Source organism: Larimichthys crocea, chromosome XII, assembly GCF_000972845.2.
Source record: "Larimichthys crocea isolate SSNF chromosome XII, L_crocea_2.0, whole genome shotgun sequence".
Classification (NCBI taxonomy): domain Eukaryota; kingdom Metazoa; phylum Chordata; class Actinopteri; family Sciaenidae; genus Larimichthys; species Larimichthys crocea.
The window spans coordinates 13,961,074-13,982,918 of NC_040022.1; the positions used below are offsets into that span (position 1 = coordinate 13,961,074).

Below are 21,845 nucleotides of genomic sequence, written 5' to 3' on the forward strand. Positions count from 1 at the left end.
GAATTGGGCTGGAGTGAGGCTGTCTTTGATTGTCGACCAGGAAACAGCGTACTGGTAAGCACTTAGTTTTTTGTAAGTTTAGAAAGAATCTCGAAAAAACAGTGATGAAGTGGGTTAGTAGGATTTGTCATTTATCATTAAGTCGTGACAGGAGAAGCAGATTTGTGAGTGGTCGCTGTGAAACTGCCAAATGATTTTGCTCTAAAGAAAGAACTCACTTACTTTGTAACTAAAATCAATCGTTGAAACTTTCAACAACGGCTGAAATAATCTAGAACAACACTGATATTTTGAGCTGAAGAGGATTCCCTTTGTTTGCCATGCTGAATCCAACACTTGCATTATTATTCACAAGTATGAAATATCAGACAACAGCACAGCTTAATTTAACTTAGATTTAAATGCTAGAACTTCACACAAAGTTGAAGAATAAATAAATTTACTGTTAAGGATGGAGTGAGGGCGTGATGCTTGACAGCCTCATTCCAAGGATTTAAAGACTTAGGTTAGTATAAATCTGCCATCACATAATACTATCAGTGCCACCTGTTGGTGAGAAGCTACACCGCAGGAGTTGACTTTAATACTTCATCATGCAGGATCCAGTGCAGAGCTGCCTCTCTGCTCACTCACCACACTGTGCCTGTTGTCTCCCCATTTTCCATTCAGGTTGGCCAGGTGACAGTTTTTGTACCACCAGGCACCACGGTGGGCCAGAGCACAGTTACTCAGGGCGATGTCATTATCTGAGTCAATGGTAGTCCAGGGCCGGCCTTGGTGGTAGGTCATGGCATCACCTGGGGATCATCAACAATAATTAACAATCATAATTAGTAGATTATAAATCATAAACATGCTGTATGCAGTTCAGCCTTCCTCTAGCCACATATATATTCTGTCTTTTGCTGCTCCCTCCGTTTTCTTTTCCGTGTTCCCTGAATTTTTTTTATTAAAATGCCAAATATAGAGCAATACACTATATGTTGTTTCAGCACACTCTGGTATGTGTAGACACAGCATCCCACTTGCTGTGTGTCTGTATCTGTCTGGCTTCAAAGCTTACTAAAACCCTGCCGTCTTCAGATACAGCACTCCCTGTACAGCTACTGTCTGAAGTTTCACCGAAGTTTCTGAAACAAATATTCCACCTACTGCTGATGTGTATTTGCTTTCTCAGCACCCCGCAGGATAATGTGTGGGGTGCCAACTATTTGAAACTCCAGTATTCCCACCCCTGTCTATCTCATTGCCCTCTCCTCCTCCTATAACTCCTTCTGTTTGAACAAAGTGTCAGGGAAAAAAATGTTAGCCTCTCATGCTGTCTTCTCAGTGTCAGTCTTGTGAATTGCTGGTAGTTTTGCAAAGACTTTAGAAGCAAAAGGCCCACCTGCGTTCCCACTGTATTTGCCAATAGTGAGTTTGAACTTCTGTTTGACCGGCGCAATCTTAAAGTTGTCATACACGGCATAGACTCTCTCTGAGCCCAGGCCCAAGTCGAATCTCAGATCATACTGAGTAGGAGTATTGGTGAGTTCATATATCTTATCCAGACCTGGAGGAGACAACCAGACAGATATTATAAAAGACAGAAGAAAAAACTGTTCATATGTGAATAATTCCACGTCTGAATATAAAACAGACAGAACAGTGGAGCACTCACCAATCCAAAACTCCTCTGTCATGTTGCCAAAACCTGCTATGTACTGTCTCCAACGTTTGAAAAAGTCCAGCTTGCCAATGTTACGTCGCTGGAGCACCTAAAGGGGCACTCCAGTGAATTAGTACAGCATTTCCATCAAGTTGTAAGCCTATAATACCCATAAGGCGACTTTGAAAAGCCACAGAAGACATAACACTGTTTTCACAGACTGAGTAGTATATGTATACACTATCATTATTATTCTCAAACCTTACTCAAAACATATTTTCCCATATTTTGCTCAATAATTCATACCAGCCAGCCGCCTCCGTCGGTTTCCATGTCGCAGTAAACCTCAATTGGCTTAGAGCGATCATTGTTAATATAGACGGTGTAGATACCACTCTTCTTAAAGCCATTCTTCATCATCTGAAAGCAGTCCATGGGGAAGGGGTAGAGCAGGCCAACTAAGGACGTGATGACATTATTCATGTTAATTTAATAGTCGTGGTGCCATATGTTGCAAAGAAAAGATGCCAACAGGAAAGAACATCATACAGGTAATCTGCAGAAGTGACTCAGTAAGTATATAGACCTGTTTTGAAGATGGTCTGTGTGACCTTGCTCCTCTTGTTCCCCCTGTAGGCAATGATGGTGACGATGTATCTCTTCCCCATCTCCAAACTGGATAGAGATAAACTGCTTTCGCTGGCTCCGAGCTGCTTTTCAACCGTCTGACCACAATAAACAACAATTGCAGTTAATCTTACTGAACACTCTTTAAATTATAAAGTGATGTAGCTGTCCTATAAAATGTGCAGTGTATAATGTGGCCTTCGATCAAGTTCACCGTATGAGTGATGATACTGTCTTGAAATTTAATTAGAGACAAGCACTGAACGGGCTTCTCAATTCTTATAAAATCTTTAAAAGGTATCAAGATCAATCACCTCATTTAAGTGCTTCAAATGACTTCCAGTCGATGCATTTTATTTTTGACCACAAGAGGTCAGCGTTCTACAGAGCTTCAATTGAGCATCCACCTTTAATGTAGCCTCAGCCTATTTGAAACAGTGAATTGAGTTTTACAAATAGTATTTACATGCTTGTAAAGACAAAATCGAGGACTTAAAATCTATTCATAGTTCAGTATTCATATTTGGATCACAGGATCATCAACATAACTGCAGCTCTGCTTTTACCCAATGCAGAATAAAAGATTTTTGCATCCTCCTCCACACTCCTCCATTTTTCCATATGATGACATGTTCTTTGAAATGTAATGTAAAAGTTATATAATAAATAACATCTAATATACCCTAATATGGAATAGCTTATGTCAGAGGCACAAAGAGTTGATATCTCGGTGGCATTATTGCCTTGTAGAAAAGCTCATTTTGCCTAGACAAACACTTATATGTATGCACACCTTGTATATATTCTCAGCATGTTATTATTATTATAAAATATTATGAAGAAAATAGAAGCAAAACTTTGTAGTTCACTTTTCAAGTGCATTACTTTTTATTACACATACGGTCTTAACATGCGAATAAATACCTTTTGCTGTTGCGTCTCTCTGTTTGGGTGAGGAAAACGTGTCAAACGTTGTGGTTAAGTACCTTCATGTTGCCATCCTCATCTCTGTAGGTGAGGATGTACCCCTCAATGTCAGCGAGAGGAGCGATCCAGTTCAAAACAGCAGCGTCCAACGTCACATCTGTTGCCTTCAGGTCCTTAGGGGCATCGATGTCTGTGGATTGGAATGTAAATCAGAATGGATTAAAGCTCAAGAACAAGGCAGCTCGCACTTGAGTTTGTTTACTAAAACTCAGGGAAGAAACTGTGAGGGACATGAAAGAAAAACAGAGTCTTGAATTAAACAGATGTGTTAATGTTTTTGTTAAATTGCCATTTTAGTCTGCTCTCTGTTATTTGTACATATTGTTTGTGCTTCAGTTTTTAGAGTGCAAACCTTTTCTCATACTCACACAAACACATAACTTTATGATGGAGTATTCATCCTTTAATCCCTTTATCTACCTCAATGATAAATGCTGCATTAATGTATCTGACGCTGCAGCCTCTCTCCACCTGAAGCGTGACACCAGAGACGACTACAGACGCGCCTGCAGAGTTACAATTTGCCTCTGTAGATAAACTGGCACTTATCCTCCACCTTATTTAAATGCTTCAGAGGTTTAACCTGCAACAGGCGGTGAAATATTTTGTCTGACGTGAAGATGCCAGTAAACAGTGGGAGCCTCAACCTCCTGTGGCTCAAGAAATTAGAAGAAGCTCATGTCACCATGAGGTACAAAACCAGCCCAAACAAAGAGTCATACTTTCAGTCCTCTTCTTGTAAAAACACTACCATCTGTTTATATTCAGGCACCATCCAATTGTCAGTTTAACGAAACACAAAGCACTTTTCTGGTAATTAAATTGTAAATGGAGAAAGTAGTGTGAACAGTGACACATTTAGTAGTACTTTTGGTATCATTAGTCTGTGAAATGCAGTGATGTTGTCTGAGACAGTTTTAACTGACATATTAATGGTGCTTGTTACGATCAAGTCACAAATGTAATAACACGTGCTTTTATGTTTCCCGGATGAGGTCTTTTGACACAATGTCTTTCCTATATGAACCCAGCACTGTATTGCTCTGTAGCCACAGAGGGTTTCTAATGAGTTACGACGAGACAAGTTTATAATCCAAAACTCGACCATTTGCTGCCTTATTGAAAAAGATCCAGCTTTCACTTAGAGCTCCCAGGTGATTTTACAGATCATCTGGCTCACACAAAGATACCCCTGTTGTAATCCGTTCACCATGTGTTGCTGCTGTTGCTATTTTTACCCCACACCAAGTTAGACATACCCGATGTCCTGGCCTGGCATGCGAGAAAAATTCCTGCCGGTTTTGGTGCTTTCATGGTAGTTTTGAGGTTCAACATGAACTAATTCAGACTTTGTAAGAAATTTACAGTTCAGTAAATCAAACGTGATGTAGTGTAAGAATCGGTGGATTACTGTTTTGTGTGTGCATAAATCAAGAGCATCATTAGTGTTAAATGAATAAATAAAGCAGTTTTCAAGTTCACTTGGTTTGCAGGCATCTACAAAATGTGGTGGCTTATTATAGCACAACTCAACAACTACTTTTGAGACTTTATACACAATTAGTGTATAACCTTGCACTTCCCATCAAAACAACCCAGATTTATTCCCTGACCTGTGATACTCAACCCGACCCTAGTGAATATTAGTGTGTCCAGTATTGTCAAATATAACATCATTAGAGAAGTAAAATAAACACACAATTGTAGGAACCTAATGCAATTTTTCAGCATAAATTGGAATCGTGGGATTACGTATCAAGTCTATAGGGACAAAATAACTGTAGTTCTTGTTCTCTTCATCTGAAAAGCAGAAACTTCACTGCATCTTTTCATAATACTGCTCCAAGTTCCTGCTTATGTAGAACCAACATTCCCCCAAACTAGGACCACATGTAGCAGACCCTGGCAGACTGAAAATTCTTATCAGCAATCTCAGTTTGTTATTAACAGTAATCGAGCAGTGACCTGTTTGAGGTTGTGTGAGGTTGCAAAGATATGTGGAACTGGTTACTGAAAGACAGCTTTGTGCTATGAACACAGCATTTTTTTAAACAGTGCCACAGCTGTGGTGCTAGCAAGCCAGATATTTAAAAACAATTCAGATACTGTCTGCTTCAGTCTTACGTGGATTTAAAATCAAATTTTGAATTTGGATTTTAACATTACCAGGATGGCAATTCTCATAGTTGGCTTATAAAAACATCAGATTGAAGCTTCACTAGATAAAAAAAGTGCTGCTTTGCTTGTGAATACTTACATCTGAAAAGAGAAATCCAGACGGATAAGATTATCTTTTTAAGATCTTAAATGATGGAACTGTTATTTCGAGAGAAAGGGAACTTTTACCAAAAGAAAACCCTGCCTGTTTGTAGTGTATTAACCTGTCTCAGCTCTTGTTGAAATCTTCCTGGTGGCTTTGCTTCCTTTGATGGCCCAGATGTAGACAGTGTAGAGGACTCCAGGCCTCAGGCCAGTCAGCATGTAAGAGGTGCTGTCAGATGCAACTGGGATTTCCTCACTTGAGCCCTCAGAAGAGCTGTAGGTTAGGACGTAGCCATCAATATCTGCTTGGACAGGATCCCAGGACACCCTGAAGCTGGACTCTGTTTCATCTCGGGCTAAGAGGTTAGCCGGAGCATCCAGTTCTAGAGGAAGATGTTAGTGCAGTGGTTAATACACTACTGATGCAAACTACAAGATGATTTGTTTCATTTTTCACCCAAAGCTGAACAAATGAACTTTTTTGACATGCAATTGCTACAAATATTAGTAATATGATGGTAATAAGAAAGAGGTAATTTATATTTACTTTCATATCACATCATGAAAAAATAAGATACCCTTTCTATATATGATACAATATATGTTTACCATGATATAGAGGACACAGTAGGCTTGTAAGAGACAGCCTGGGATCCCGAAGGTGTATCTGTCTTTTATCAGAACAAAAGCTAAACTTACCGCTGATTTTTGACTGCACTTTGTGTCAGGATTTATTGATGATTGGTCAAGAGATTAGTTCTGCATATAGAGTCAAAGCAAAAGCAAGAACAAGAGATTTTTGCATGAAATTAGGGCATAAGAACTAACTATTGTAGCCAGACTGCAGCCAGCTGTTGAAAACTAGGGTTAATACTGGCAAATGGTTTGAACAGAGCACATTTTGGGGGTATGTAATCTATCCATCCCATTTAGACATTGCTTTTTTTTGTGGTTGTTGCAGGAAGAAAGTGAAGCTGAAATGCATGGTATTAAAGACTTCAATTTCTTGCAGAAATTTCTTGTATCCAGAGAGAAAGACTGTTCAATGTTTCTGCCATGGAAACAGTCAAAGAGCTGTTGTTAGAAGGTGAAGAGTGTTTTTCACTGTTGAACCCACAAGAACCTGGTGATGGACATTTGGAATAAAGAAAGCTGTCAGTTCTTCGAAGCCTTTCATTGTCCTCTTCTGGTCAAATGTGTCTTGTCCTGTTCAGATTAGTAGGCTGCTGATTCAAGATCCAGGAAAATTGGGATTTTACACACAAGTTAGAGGCAAGGAGAGCGACAAAGGAGTAAGAGCTGAGCAATTAATTTCCATAGTCAATCTTCAGTCCATCCTTCAACTGTTGTCACAAACCAACAGCACATGTAACTGAAATTATCATATTGTGGACACGAGTACAAGAGGCTGAGATGACGTTCCGCAATATGCTGGCCGACCTCTGCATGACAGAGTCAAGACACTATTGATCTGAGAGGAACAATGAATGGATCTGCTGCCCTTCAAGAATAGGTGTTTGGTCATTTGGAAAGAATGGACTAAAGAGAGTGGGAGACCGGCAGGGTAGTTCCAGGTGGCATAGGACTGCTCAGGAAGAGCTGAGTAAGTTATTGACCAAAAGGATCTCTGGGCTGCTTGCAAGTAGATGGACGAACTGATGGATGAAAACTTTAAACAAACATGCTGATTCTGATTAGTCTACCATGTGTTTTTCTTATGGGGTTTACAAGGCAGTGGTCCTATCAAAATAACTAATTATAGGATCCTTGACGATATGATGTATTAAACATAAACATGGCCTCACAAAACAATATGTAAGGTGAGTATTTCAATGGAGTTGTAGGCTTTAATGGCCAGACAATTGGGTTAACATAAAATAGTAAACCTGTCTCAGCTTGTGTTGAGATCTTCTTGCTGGATTTGCTTCCTTTGATGGCCCAGATGTAGACAGTGTAGAGGACCCCAGGCCTCAAACTAGTCAGCATGTAAGAGGTGCTTTCAGGTCCCACAGGGATCTCCCCACTAGAGCCCTCAGAAGAGCTGTAGGTTAGGATGTAACCATCTATTTCAGCCAGGGCTGGATCCCATGACACGCTGAAGCTGGACTCTGTCACATCTCGAGCTGAGAGGTTAGCAGGAGCATCCAGTTCTAGAGGGAGATGTTAGTAGAGGATATTAACACACTACTGATGTAAATTACAGACTACAGATGAAATGTAGCTCAGCCTACAGTATATCAATCAACTTAAACTGCTGAAGCTGGGCTCACCTTTCACCATGTTTCACCTTTGGCTAAAAGCTAAACGGTATGTAGTGCTACATATAGAGTTGATTTTGTAACTATGTAAAACTATGAAATTATATTGTCAAAATGTTTTATGGTGCCTAAGTGAGCATTTAACCTAAAATTTGGCATCAGCTGGTCAGATAATTAAGAACTTTGGATCAGAAGGTTTTAGATCTGAAACCTGTCTCAGCTTGTGTTGAGATCTTCTTGCTGGCTTTGCTTCCCTTGATGGCCCAGATGTAGACCGTGTAAAGGACTCCAGGCTTCAGGCCAGTCAGCATGTAAGAAGAACTGCCAGACCCAACTGGGATTTTCTCACTTGAGCCCTCAGAAGAGCTGTAGGTTAGGGTGTAGCCATCAATATCTGCTTGGACTTGATCCCATGACACGCTGAAGCTGGACTCTGTTTCTTCTCTTGCTAAGAGGTTAGCAGGAGCGTCCAGTTCTAGAGGAAGATGTTAGTAGAGGATAGTAACACGCTACTGATGCAAACTACAAACTACAGATGAAATGAAGCTCAACCCAAGACCTGGTCTCATGACATGCTGAAGCTGGGCTCACCTTTTACCATGTTTCACCTTTGGCAAAGAGCTAAACAGTAACTAGTCCTACATATAGAGCTAATTTTGTAATCAACTGATTACACTATGGTTGAAATAATAGTAATTCAGGTGCCTAAATCAGCATTAGACCATAAATGTGGCATTAGTTGGTCAGATAATTAAGAGCTTTGGATTTAAACAGAAAGATTTAGATCCAAAACCTGTCTCAGCTTCTGTTGAGATCTTCTTGCTGGCTTTGCTCCCCTTGATGGCCCAGATGTAGACCGTGTAGAGGACGCCAGGCTTCAGGCCAGTTAACGTGTAAGAAGAACTGTCAGACCCAACAGGGATTTCCCCACTAGAGCCCTCAGAAGAGCTGTAGGTTAGGACGTAGCCATCAATTTCTGCCTGGGTGTGATCCCAGGACACGCTGAAGCTGGACTCTGTTTCATCTCGGGCTAAGAGGTTAGCCGGAGCATCCAGTTCTAGAGGAAGATGTTAGTGCAGTGGTTAATATACTACTGATGCAAACTACAAGATGATTTGTTTCATTTTTCACCCACAGGTGAAGAAATGAACTCTTTTGACATGCAATTGCTACTAATATTAGTAATATGATAGTAATTACAAAAAGAAAAAAATATGTTCACCTTAATATATCATATCTTCAAAAAAAAGAAGCCAAATGTAGATGATATAAAGGTCACAGGCAGTAACCTTGTAAGCATGGGATCACGGAGATTTACTTGAGCTTTGAATCAGAACAATAGCTAAGTATATATCTACTGATTTTTGACTGCACTTTATTTCACAGCACACTGATGGGTCAAGTTATCAGTTCTGCTTATGAAGTCACAGTGAAAACAAGAGCTATAAGAACTTTGCCTAACCTTTATCTACTCTTCTAAAATAGCATGTAAAGGTGTTTTGGTCATTTGAAAATAATGTGCCAGAATCCCTTTTTATGCTCCAGTCATGACTGAGGGAAGACTACAGAGTAGTCTACTAGAGGCATTGCACCTATTAATGAAAAGGATTTTTGGGCTGCTATGGTCCACATAATTAACTGACAAGCAGATGAATGAACTGATGAATAAATACACGTTGCTGATTCTGATCGGTCTACCTTGTGAGAGATAACCCTTTCTTCGGGGTCTAATTGGTCAGACAATTCAAATGGTAGATTTGAAACCTGTCTCAGCTTGTGTTGAGATCTTCTTGCTGAATTTGCTTCCTTTGATGGCCCAGATGTAGACAGTGTAGAGGACACCAGGCCTCAAATTAGTCAGCATGTAAGAGGTGCTTTCAGCTCCCATTGAGATCTCCCCACTAGAGCCCTCAGAAGAGCTGTAGGTTAGGATGTAACTGTCTATTTCAGCCAGGGCTGGATCCCATGACACGTTGAAGCTGGACTCTGTCACATCTCGAGCTGAGAGGTTAGCAGGAGCGTCCAGTTCTAGAGGGAGATGTTAGTAGAGGACATTAACATACTACTGATGCAAACTACAGACGAATTGTAGCTCAGCCTACAGTATATCCATCAACTTAAACTGCTGAAGCTTGGCTCACCTTTCACCATTTTCACCTTTGGCTAAGAGCTAAACGGTATCTAGTGCTAGTAAGCATTTAACCTAAAATTTGGCATCAGTTGGTCAGATAATTAAGACATTTGGATTTGATCAGAAAGTTTTAGATCTGAAACCTGTCTCAGCTTGTGTTGAGATCTTCTTGCTGGCTTTGCTTCCCTTGATGGCCCAGATGTAGACCGTGTAAAGGACTCCAGGCTTCAGGCCAGTCAGCATGTAAGAAGAACTGCCAGACCCAACTGGGATTTCCTCACTTGAGCCCTCAGAAGAGCTGTAGGTTAGGGTGTAGCCATCAATATCTGCCTGGACTTGATCCCATGACACACTGAAGCTGGACTCTGTTTCTTCTCTTGCTAAGAGGTTAGCAGGAGCGTCCAGTTCTAGAGGAAGATGTTAGTGGATGCAATTAATATACTATTGATGCAAACCACAAACTACAGAGGAAATGTAGCTCAGCCTACAATATATCCATCAGCTTATCCCTAGACCTGGTCTTTTGACATGCTCAAGCTGGACTCCCCTTTCCCTATGTTTCACCTTTGGCCAAGAGCTAAACAGTATCTAGTGCTACATATGGAGTTGATTTTGTAGGCGACTGATTACACTGATTGAAATTTCCACCTAACATGTAACCATCAAAATAAAAAGGTTTTAAAACTTAGTTTTCTTTGAAATTATCCTGTCAAAATGCTTTATGGTGCCTAAATGAGCATTTAACCTCAGATTTCGCATTAGTTGGTTAAACCTGTCTCAGCTTGTGTTGAGATCTTCTTGCTGGCTTTGCTTCCCTTGATGGCCCAGATGTAGACCGTGTAAAGGACTCCAGGCTTCAGGCCAGTCAGCATGTAAGAAGAACTGTCAGACCCAACTGGGATTTCTTCACTTGAGCCCTCAGAAGAGCTGTAGGTTAGGGTGTAGCCATCAATATCTGCCTGGACTTGATCCCATGACACGCTGAAGCTGGACTCTGTTTCTTCTCTGGCTAAGAGGTTAGCAGGAGCGTCCAGTTCTAGAGGAAAATGTTAGTGGATGTGGTTAATACACTACTGATGCAAACTACAAGATGATTTGTTTCATTTTTCACCCAAAGGTGAACAAATGAACTCTTTTGACATGCAGTTGCTATAAACATTAGTAATATGATAGTAATTAGAAAGAGAGAAATTATATTTACTTTCATATATCACCTCCTGAAAAATAAGACACCCTCTCTTCGTATGATATGATATATGTTATATCCTCCCACTAGCACTGTCAGCCTTTAACAGCCCAAATGTACATCACAGAAAAAAGACACAAAGCCCCAGGCGGTAGGCTTGTAAGAGAAAGCACGGGATCCCAAAGGTGTCTCTGTCTTTTATCAGAACCATAGTTAAACTTGCTGCTGACTTTTGACTACACTTTGTCTCATTGGACATTGATTATGGGTCAAAAGATTAGCTCTGCATATAGAGTCAAAGTAAAAGTAAGAGCTAAGAGAATTTTGCCTGGAATAAGGGCATGAGAGCCCACTCCTGGAGCCAGGCCTGAGGCCAGCCAAAAGTACTTAATCTAAATTTATCCATCCTACTTTGGAATTATCAAGTTTATTCAGAATATTCATATTTCTTTTTTTTTTGTGAAAATGCCCAGTATCAATGAGTTTAATCCCAAGCCAAAATGTCTTGTATCCAGGGTGGACTGGTTAATATCTCTATCATGGAAGTAGTTTCAAGAATTTGTGGTTAGAAGGTGTAGAGTGCTTTTCACTGCTGACAGCCCAAGAACCTGGTGATGGAGGGAAGAAGGCTGTCAAACTAAGGAAGGAGTCCTTCAAGGCTTTTAATTGTCCTCTTCCGGTCAAATGTGTCTTGTCCGATTTAGATGAGTAAGCTGCTGCCCCATGGATCCAAGAAAATTGGGATTTGACGCACAAGTTAGAGCAAAAGAGAACAACAAAATATGGACATGAACTGGGTGTGGCAATGCAGATGTTTTATCAGATCATGCTAGTGAAGAGAAAGCTGAGCCGAAGAAATGCATTTCTCTAGTTAATCCTCAATATATACTGCATTTGTTGTCACAAGTGTACGATACATGTAACTCAAATAGTTCTCTAATATGTTGGCTGACCTCAGTCTGAATGACAGAGTCAAGACACTGTTGATCTGAGAGGAACTATGAATGGATCTCTCTTTTTCAAGAATAGCATGTATAGGTGTTTGGTCATTTGGAAAGAATGGACCAAAGTGCCTTCTTATGCTCCAGGCATGACTGACTGAAGGTAGACTGCAGATTAGTCCAATATGCTGAAGGCATGTAAGTTATTGTCGAAAAGGATGTCTGTGACGCTGGCAAGCTGATGGATGAACCGATGAATAAATAAGTTGGTAAACTCACAAAAAAACATACTGATTGTGATTAGTCTACCCTGTCAGACAATTGTCAGACAATTGGATTAAACATAGAATGGTAGATTTGAAACCTGTCTCAGCTTGTGTTGAGATCTTCTTGCTGGATTTGCTTCCTTTGATGGCCCAGATGTAGACAGTGTAGAGGACACCAGGCTTCAAACTAGTCAGCATGTATGAGGTGCTTTCAGGTCCCACAGGGATCTCCCCACTAGAGCCCTCAGAAGAGCTGTAGGTTAGGATGTAACCATCTATTTCAGCCAGGGCTGGATCCCATGACACGCTGAAGCTGGACTCTGTCACATCTCGAGCTGAGAGGTTAGCAGGAGCATCCAGTTCTAGAGGGAGATGTTAGTAGAGGATATTAACACACTACTGATGCAAACTACAAACTACAGACGAAATGTAGCTCAGCCTACAGTATATCCATCAACTTAAACTGCTGAAGCTGGGCTCACCTTTCACCATGATTCACCTTTGGCTAAAAGCTAAACGGTATGTAGTGCTACATATAGAGTTGATTTTGTAACTATGTAAAACTATGAAATTATCTTGTCACAATGTTTTATAGTGCCTAAGTGAGAATTTAACCTAAATGTTGGCATCAGTTGGTCAGATAATTGAGAGCTTTGGATTTAAACAGAAAGTTTTAGATCTGAAACCTGTCTCAGCTTGTGTTGAGATCTTCTTGCTGGCTTTGCTTCCCTTGATGGCCCAGATGTAGACCGTGTAAAGGACTCCAGGCTTCAGGCCAGTCAGCATGTAAGAAGAACTGCCAGACCCAACTGGGATTTCCTCACTTGAGCCCTCAGAAGAGCTGTAGGTTAGGGTGTAGCCATCAATATCTGCTTGGACTTGATCCCATGACACACTGAAGCTGGACTCTGTTTCTTCTCTTGCTAAGAGGTTAGCAGGAGCGTCCAGTTCTAGAGGAAGATGTTAGTGGATGCGGTTAATATACTACTGATGCAAACTACAAACTACAGATGAAATGTAGCTCAGCCTACAATATATCCATCAGCTTATCCCTATACCTGCTCTTTTGACATGCTCAAGCTGGACTCACCTTTCTCTATGTTTCACCTTTGGCAAGAGCTAAACAGTATCTAGTGCTACATATGGAGTTGATTTTGTAGGCGACTGATTACACTGATTGAAATTTCCACCTAACATGTAACCATAAAAAAAACGGTTTTAAAACTTAGTTTTCTTTGAAATTATCCTGTCAAAATGCTTTATGGTGCCTAAATGAGCATTTAACCTCAGATTTGGCATTAGTTGGTTAAACCTGTCTCAGCTTGTGTTGAGATCTTCTTGCTGGCTTTGCTTCCCTTGATGGCCCAGATGTAGACCGTGTAGAGGACCCCAGGCTTCAGGCCATCCAGCATGTATGAAGAACTGTCAGACCCGACTGGGATTTCCCCACTAGAGCCCTCAGAAGAGCTGTAGGTTAGGGTGTAGCCATCAATTTCTGCCTGGGTGTGATCCCAGGACACCCTGAAGCTGGACTCTGTTTCATCTTGGGCCAAGAAGTTAGTAGGAGCGTCCAGCTCTGCATGGGGAGTTATGGTTAGTAAAAAGAACATCACTACATCCAGTGCTAACATAACAACAACTACAAACAGCTGAACTAATCAGTTCAATGTAGTTACCTCTTAAACACAAACAGTCACTGTGTAAGAGGTTAAAAGCATCAAAGTTGGATCAAAGTGTTTGAAATATTTGATTGATGTTTTTTTGGTCCCTTTAAACTTTTAAGAACTGATGAAAAATTGTTGAATGTTGAACTAATTAAATTATACCAAAAAGAACCAAATGTGTCATTTTATTTTGTTGAGCTTTTTTGATCCAAGTTTGACGTCATTTCACATTGTTATGTAAGCAGGATTACTATGAGTTTACTATGAGCTATGTTAAATAAAGAACATGCAAGCTACTATTGCAAACAATAGATTCTAATGTTGTGTGACACAATATCACTGATTTGGTTTCTAGATGAATATTGCATTTATCTTGTGTCCATAAATAGAAAAAAGTAAAAAACATGTTCCTTGTATTTTACCACAAAGATGAAAACTATAAATATGTATAGAGTCTCATCTGTCCTTCACCATGTCTCCTCCTCATTGTGCTCATGTTACAGTTAATTAAGATCACAACTGCTAACAACACCAGCTACCAAAGTGAGTTTCAAGCCACTTCAAATATTTGCACTGATGTGCACTCGCACTGGCTGATGTATGAGTAAGGTTATTGGTGCTAACACGTCTGCTTCCCTCATCAAAAAATACCAGGAAAAATCTGAAAACTGAGACTGAATAAAAACAAAAAATAAATATGATATAATAAATATCGGGTACAGTATGTTCTGCAAACGCAGCAACTCAAACTAAACCAGATTTACAGATTTGGCTAAAAGCAACGCAAGGCCTTAGTGGCACAGAAGAAAGTCCTCCTGCTTACACATACTATCATACACCTGCAGAGGTGCAATACTTAAATTATAAATTCAAGAAATTATTATTGATAAATGATTAATTTGTGATGTGGATTTACATTCAAACATGTATTTAACAGTCACATCTCTTCTATTGTGTGTGTATGTCCTAAAAGTTTTTGGTCTCCTTGTTGGAGATTTGTATATACGCCAGTCACTACTCCAAAGCATTGTTCTGCTGTCTTTTTTCAGTGACATAAAAGCAAGCAGACAGCAACAGCTGCTAAACTTCACAACAAAAAAAGATTAAGAGACAGGAGAACACAGGAGAAACTAAATAGCTGCTTTTACTGACTAAGCAAAATCTTTTCAGACATTCAGCCCCAGGCTAAACTGCCTTTAAATGAGGTGTCCAGCCTCATTATGTTAAAGAGCTTTTTTTTTTAGTGAGAGTTCAAGTTTTCCTCTTGGCAGTTACGCAAAGAGGCGTTAGTGTGCTAAGTGCAAAATGTCTACTGTGATGCTTTTTACTTCGCACCACATAAAAGACAAAGAAATTGTGCAGAAAACCAGCACGCAGACGATCAAAGGGAAATGATTGGTGCATTGTGCAGGGCTGTTTGAGGTAAGAGCGTCTTGGACAAAGAAGCTTAAGAAAAAGACACACTTAAAACATCTTTCCCGCCAGCTGTAAAGACGAAAGGGAAAAATACTACCTGGAAACACTTGAGATATCTGAGAATCACAGGTCCTTGTGTGCTCTCTCAGTCATTCAGTGTACAGGGGATAAAACGTTTATGGTAGTCGTTTATCTCTTATGTATAACGCTTGAGGAATTCTTTGTTGCTATCAAACACAGGCCCATTAAACTTATTTATCCAGCAATTATATAAAGGTCATATGTGAAGCTCTTAAATTGTTCTGGACACACAAAAGATCAAATACATCACTCCTGGGATTGGAGGGGTCAAACTCAAAGTTTACCTGTTTCAGCCTCTGTTGAGCTCTTCCTGCTGACCTTGTCTCCCTTGAACGCCCAGATGTAGACAGTGTGGAGAACTCCAGGCCTCAGGCCAATCAGCCTGTATGAGGTGCTGTCTCGTCCTACAGGGATCTCAGCACTGGAGCCCTCAGCAGAGGTGTAGCTCAACATGTATCCATCTACTCCAGCCTGGACTGGATTCCATGCAACTGTCGCAGTGTCCTCTGTTATTTCAGTAGTGATGAGGTTGGTAGGAGCATCGATGTCTGATGAAGAAGTGGTAAAAAAAGAATAAGAAACAAGCAGACAAGGATTTTTTGTTCTTCGCTTTTCCTTTAGGTCCATCCACATTGATTGTAGAAACTGAGTTGAGCAAGAAGCATAATGTAACTGCACAGAGAAAAAAAACAAACATAAGAAAAAGAACAGTGGGAGGTTGGGTAGTAAATGGAAAAATCCATAGAACTGGCAACTGTACCTGTCAAAAGGAGTACTGGCAGTAATAGGAGCAAAAAGCACAAGCTGTGAGGAACTAGTGGGAAGAATGAAAAGTTGGCAATTTACTAGTGAACCTGCAAATCATCATATCTAAATGACAAAGGTTGTCCATCAGTCCCTTGCTGTAATTGCTAGCATGACAGCACGACATTAAAGTGTAGGAAAAGATCATTAAAAGAGACAAATGTTAACGGCTATAGTGTCAGTAACTTACACTTTCACATAAGGTTTGCTGTACTCATACTTACTTCTTCCTTATGTTATACAGTCAGATAGATTTCAAACCCCCATAACAAATTTGACTTCTGAAATATTATATATGTTGTTTGTCCATGCCATTTAGAACAACACCAAGTAGAAGTATTATCTGATCTGATGCTCCTATCAGCAAGGCAACATCCTTTGTCTGTGTCTTCCAGAACCATTACAAACCGTAAATCAGTTTTGAGTGAGTTTTGAGGTGACAACATTTTTGTTAAGGCACAAAATGAACGTGGTTAGGTTCAATATTGACTGCTGGTTGGGAACGAAACAAACAGATGTCTGCTTTGTAAAAAATCCAACATGTTGTTGATCCATCCCTCCTCCCTCTGTGAACATTGCTCTGTAATAACATCATCTGACTTCTCCCTTTTCTCCCATCATAATTAGTGCAGATACTAGAGATGCAGAGGGCTTTGTCACTTGCATGCAAGCATACATTATTTTGTGGCACATCCTAAATGGAGTGATGCTGTTGTTTCAACAAAGGTCTCAACAAAACAGGGATGATTTTACTTAAATTGAGGCAGTATAATGTACAGTATGGACAGAGTGGGTTTGAACTCTCACCACAACAGCACTGAATTGGTGTGTGTGGATGAAGCAAGTGAGGTGAGTAAAAAGCAGAGCCAGCTATTATATTTTTCCAATATAAATTACGCAGGCTTGTTGTCCATATTTGGTTTATATAGACAATAAAGATGGCAAATGAACCAAAAGAACATTTGTATTCTGTCTTAAGGAAAGAGCTCTATGATACTCTTCAAAAGAGTCACGAGCAACGAGAAACCCACGGTGCTCTGAGCTCCACAGGATGAGCTGCAGTGGGAAGAGAACACAGCCGAACACAGAGCCTCTGTTTGTAAAGTCGACAGGCTTGAGGAATCACAGCAGACATATGGAAGACACAGACGGAGCAGTTGGTGGTACATGTGTGTGGATGAGTGTTAGTCTCCGTTGCGGGAAATCTTGATGAAAGTGAAAAGAGAAGAAGCAGCAAAGAGAGGGATAAAAAAAAAAAAGAACTCACAGAGGCATAGTAAGAGAGACACAGAGGAAGCGAAAGGAAATGTAAAAGCAATCATCATTTAGGATTATTCCTCTGTGGCAGAGGTCAGTCTTGTGTCAGTGCGCAGTCTGCATCATGAAAACTGATTGATGATGCGTCCAGGAGAAGAAAGGAACTATGCAGCTGTCTAACTCTATATCCCCTCTTTGTCTCTCATCTCGTCTCCTGTTGTCACTCCGTCCTTGAGGCTTGCACTGCTTTAACAGTCTGTCATGAGCTAAACTGCAGAAGGGATTTATAATAGCTCTATTTTATGAGGATTGAGTGTTTCCTCCAAGGCCTGAAAATGAAGGGTCATTCAGTGGTGTAAATACCTTAAGTGGCTACTAAGGGAGAACAGAGGGTGTCAATCCACTCATGTAGAAAAACATATTCACATATACACATTTACAAGCATGTGCACTTCTAAATCCAAACATCTAAATGTTTGTTCCATATCCTATGAATATTATACTGGAGACTATGAAAGAAATCAACAGCAGTTTTGTTCCAAATATATTTGGTCCGCTCTAAACACACTGCATCTTTTGCAAGTCTAAACCTTTGTTTTAATATAAATTACAGCATACACCACAAATGCGTGAGTATTGCCCAGCAGCATGTTTTACCTGGCACATTGTATTTGCATTTTGTAATTGGACAGCAACTTGGAAGTGGTTGTCACAAATACTAGTAGTAATTTCATTTTAGTGGCACTAGCAGTCGCTTTTAGGTCCCATAGCAGATTTATTATCTTTGCCAAGGCAAAACTGCACTGTCAGCCCAAAGCTTTTTAAAAATCAATTATTACACACTTTTGGCTTGTGATACCTAACCCAAAGTGATGTTGGCTACAGAAGTCCTCTTATTTCAATAAAAACCAAATTAAATGAATGGATTTCAAATTGATTTACAACAGACGACCCAGATGAACAATGAAAGTTAAGAGCATTTGACAGTTTGAAGAGGCTTCTGTTGCTTTTTATTCCTCACTATGAATTAACTTAAATTTGTTATTTGGTTTGAAACCATCTGAGGAAAACTTGTATTCAACTATGCCTTGTTCTCCTTCAAAACAAAGCTTTCCTTCTTCCTCTTTGGAGTTATTTTGTTACCCTCTGTGGTTTGTTTTGCTCTCATAGGCGGTATAGTTGCTGTCATGGCTGTCTGATATATTTTAGATGTTATTAGATCTTTTTGCCAAACACTACTACTACTTTCTTGCATTTGCTCTGAAGCCACAGCACATGATGGATCAAGTTTCTCCAGACGTTCTACCCCACTAGCCCCATAGCGTCAGTGGCTACCGGGCTACAGAACATGAGTTGTGGCTTTGGCCATTTGGAAAACAGCTTATCCATTATGGATGGCATGTTCAGCAGAGACATCGACCACAGTAACAGGCCATCTTTTATCATTTACAGCCTCACAGTCTCACTGTACTGCTAGGACCATATAGTATGTCTGTGGAGCGGAGGGAAAATATGTGTCAATAGGCAATGTTTTAGAGACTACAGTATGTCAGGTGTGACATATGTTTTGTTGTGGAGTCCCCTGGCTACCACAGATTTTTTTCATGTTTGTCCAACAATCTATTTTTTCCCTAAGCAACTCATAAGTCTTCATGACAGGACTGACTTGTCTATTTTGAAGTAACATATGATGTGGATGATATGAACCTTTTTGCCGTCATAAATCATCCCCTCATTATCCATCTACTGCACAAGCAGCCATACAAATTTCACAGTTTTGATAAACACGGCATTAGACTAGCTGAGCTCTTTATGTTTTTGATTTTTTAAATTACTCCCATACTGAAGCCATCTGTGTCTTTAGGCGTGCCTGTAACCTTATGTAAAACCAAAAAACAGCCCCAGTGACTGATGCAAAGAACAAACTTTTGAGCATACACTATGTATACATAACTAAGAGCACATCTGCTCTTCACTAGCCAGAACACACTGGACTCACTACAGCTTTACAGACTATACCGACCAGACACCATAACACACTACCTCCACACCACCCTATCCCATCTGGACAACAAAAAGGAGCTATGTGAGAATTCTTTTTATTGACTACAGGTCAGCAGTTAACATCATAGTTCTCTCCAGAACACACAAAGCTCAAGGACTTAATGGTTGGAGAGGAGGGGGGAAACACCTCATCCACCCTCAGCCTTAACATTGGAGCACCCCACAATTGAGTTTTGAGTCCCCTGCTGTTCTCCCTGTAAACGGCTGTGTCTGTGCTGTCACTTTTGACCCCAATACCATCGACACAGCTGTAGTGGGTCTGATCACTGATAAAAATACATCTGAAGGTAGTAGAGAACCTGACTCAACGCTGTCAAGACCAGAACGTTAGCAAGACTAAGGAGATGATAGTGGACTGGAAAGAAGCATGGAAGGAATTACATCTTCCCTTTAATATCAGGACATCTTCAAGTAGCTTGGTGTCCACATCCATTCTGACTTCCAGTTTTATTAGTAATGTGTAGTGGGAACTCATGGAAATAGTTATTGAATTATCCTTGCTACAGGCACATGGATTCACATTTATGTCACACATGGACAGGCCACTGTAGTGTCTAACCACACCAACATAATAAACAGACAAGAATAGGATATAGCATTATTTTTATAAACTGTCCCTGCGCACAGCTTCACTTGTCATTTTTCTGGCATCCACTCTACAGAGCTGGCTCAGAAAACACTGAAGGACAAGTCTGACCAGACAATGTACTCCCACTGGGCTACATGAAGTGCTATAGTGTGTCCAGATAACATAAAGACCAAACATTGAGCTCCTCTACCAAAGCCAAGTCCATCTGTTTTTGGTTATACAGGCCTTGGTGGCGACTTTATTGAATCTGAATCAGCAGCAGCAGCAGCAGCCGTGGTATGTTATGTTTATATGCCTTATAATCTTTTGGCAGGTTAGTGACTATGAAATGTCTGCTCCAACAGGAGATCCTTTTGGCTCTGGTGTTTTCTTAAATGTTAACTGTCACTGAATCATATTACTCTGGAACGGCTGGCAGTTAAAGGACGCCATACAGACACCCACAGAATCACACACACATGAAATATGTATATGCTTTAACACCAGAATGATTTCAACATACCACCGGCTGAGAGAAGATGCTTTATGGAGCCACACTGGGTGCATGTATGGATATCCAGCCATAAAAATTAAACATAGTGACTGTATGTTTACAGTTAAAAGGTCATTGTGAATACCAGCTTCATGTTTAGCACCATTCACAGCTTTGCCACTAAAACAATACTTTCAGTTTTGGGGCTACATTTGTCCTCTTGAAGAGATGACATAAATAAATTCCCGCAATGGCTCATTACCTTATTTAATTTGCCTTTTTTAGGGGTGGCAAGACTGGAAGAAAGTAAGGAACTGCAACAAAATATGATAAAATACATTTGAGCGTTGGGGCGGTCGGTAGCGTAGTGGGATAAGCGGCCGCCCCGTGTGTAGAGGCTATAGTCCTCGCTGCAGCTGGCCCCGGTTCGAATCCTGCATCGGACGGCCATTTACTGCGTGCCATTCCCCCCCTTCTCTGCCCCCTGTTTCCTGTCTATCTTCAACTGTACTATCATTAAAAGGCATGAAAAGCCAAAAAAATACATTTGAATGTTGAACTTTGTGAGAAAGAGTGCAGGACTGGCAAAAATAAGGAGGAAACATAATAGCTTCTATAATGGAAGGAGTCAGCTATAGCCTCTACAGACAAGAGCTCAGTTTCATACCACAACAGTAGCCACAGAGCTAGCATTACATACTATTATATAATATCACTTAAATTGCCTCCATGTGACCCATTATTTTAATATCCCACCTTATTCTTGCTCTTGATTTATAAATATCTTGATTCCTCCTTATTGTCCCTGCGATCATTCCTGCTCATTTATTTATCCTCATTTCTTGCTGTAACTTTAGCACTTACTGTCTTTTTCTTCTTCATTGCTGTTGCTCTTTATTATGTGTATTTTTTTTTTCATATCTTATGATCTTATGTTCTTGTTATCTTCATTACTTACAACCGCACTGTAGCCCAATGCAAACAGTAGTCCATGCCGGTCATCATGAAACCAGCACATCCTTTCTGGCAAGCAAAGCTGAAGACTATCCTCCTCAATCACCTCTAAGCCTTTTTTGTGAAACACCTAAAATGAAGGATTGTAGCTACTGGAGTAAGGACAAGCCACTTGTCTGTCTGGTGTAGATTAGCACACACACACGCACACAATTACTACATGAGTAGGTGGTACACT

The 21,845-nt window shown here is 40.3% G+C and overlaps 1 protein-coding gene across 8 annotated transcripts in view; it reads right to left on the minus strand.

The window, feature by feature from the left end:
- The window catches only part of tnn (tenascin N), a 47,202-nt gene that overhangs the window by 8,003 nt on the left and 17,354 nt on the right, over nt 1-21,845 (minus strand). Inside the window, exons 9-25 of one of the 8 annotated variants that reach the window (XM_027285505.1) lie at nt 15,752-16,015; nt 13,619-13,882; nt 12,993-13,256; nt 12,405-12,668; nt 10,686-10,949; nt 10,057-10,320; nt 9,547-9,810; nt 8,576-8,839; nt 7,994-8,257; nt 7,411-7,674; nt 5,644-5,907; nt 3,262-3,392; nt 2,235-2,373; nt 1,955-2,106; nt 1,661-1,757; nt 1,388-1,552; nt 634-797 (exon numbers count right to left, since the gene is read on the minus strand). In XM_027285505.1, coding sequence (XP_027141306.1) covers nt 634-797; nt 1,388-1,552; nt 1,661-1,757; nt 1,955-2,106; nt 2,235-2,373; nt 3,262-3,392; nt 5,644-5,907; nt 7,411-7,674; nt 7,994-8,257; nt 8,576-8,839; nt 9,547-9,810; nt 10,057-10,320; nt 10,686-10,949; nt 12,405-12,668; nt 12,993-13,256; nt 13,619-13,882; nt 15,752-16,015 — 3,752 coding nt within the window. The remainder of the gene's footprint in view (nt 1-633; nt 798-1,387; nt 1,553-1,660; nt 1,758-1,954; nt 2,107-2,234; nt 2,374-3,261; nt 3,393-5,643; nt 5,908-7,410; nt 7,675-7,993; nt 8,258-8,575; nt 8,840-9,546; nt 9,811-10,056; nt 10,321-10,685; nt 10,950-12,404; nt 12,669-12,992; nt 13,257-13,618; nt 13,883-15,751; nt 16,016-21,845) is intronic. The other 7 variants (XM_027285506.1, XM_027285507.1, XM_027285508.1 and 4 more) reach the window with 7 other exon arrangements.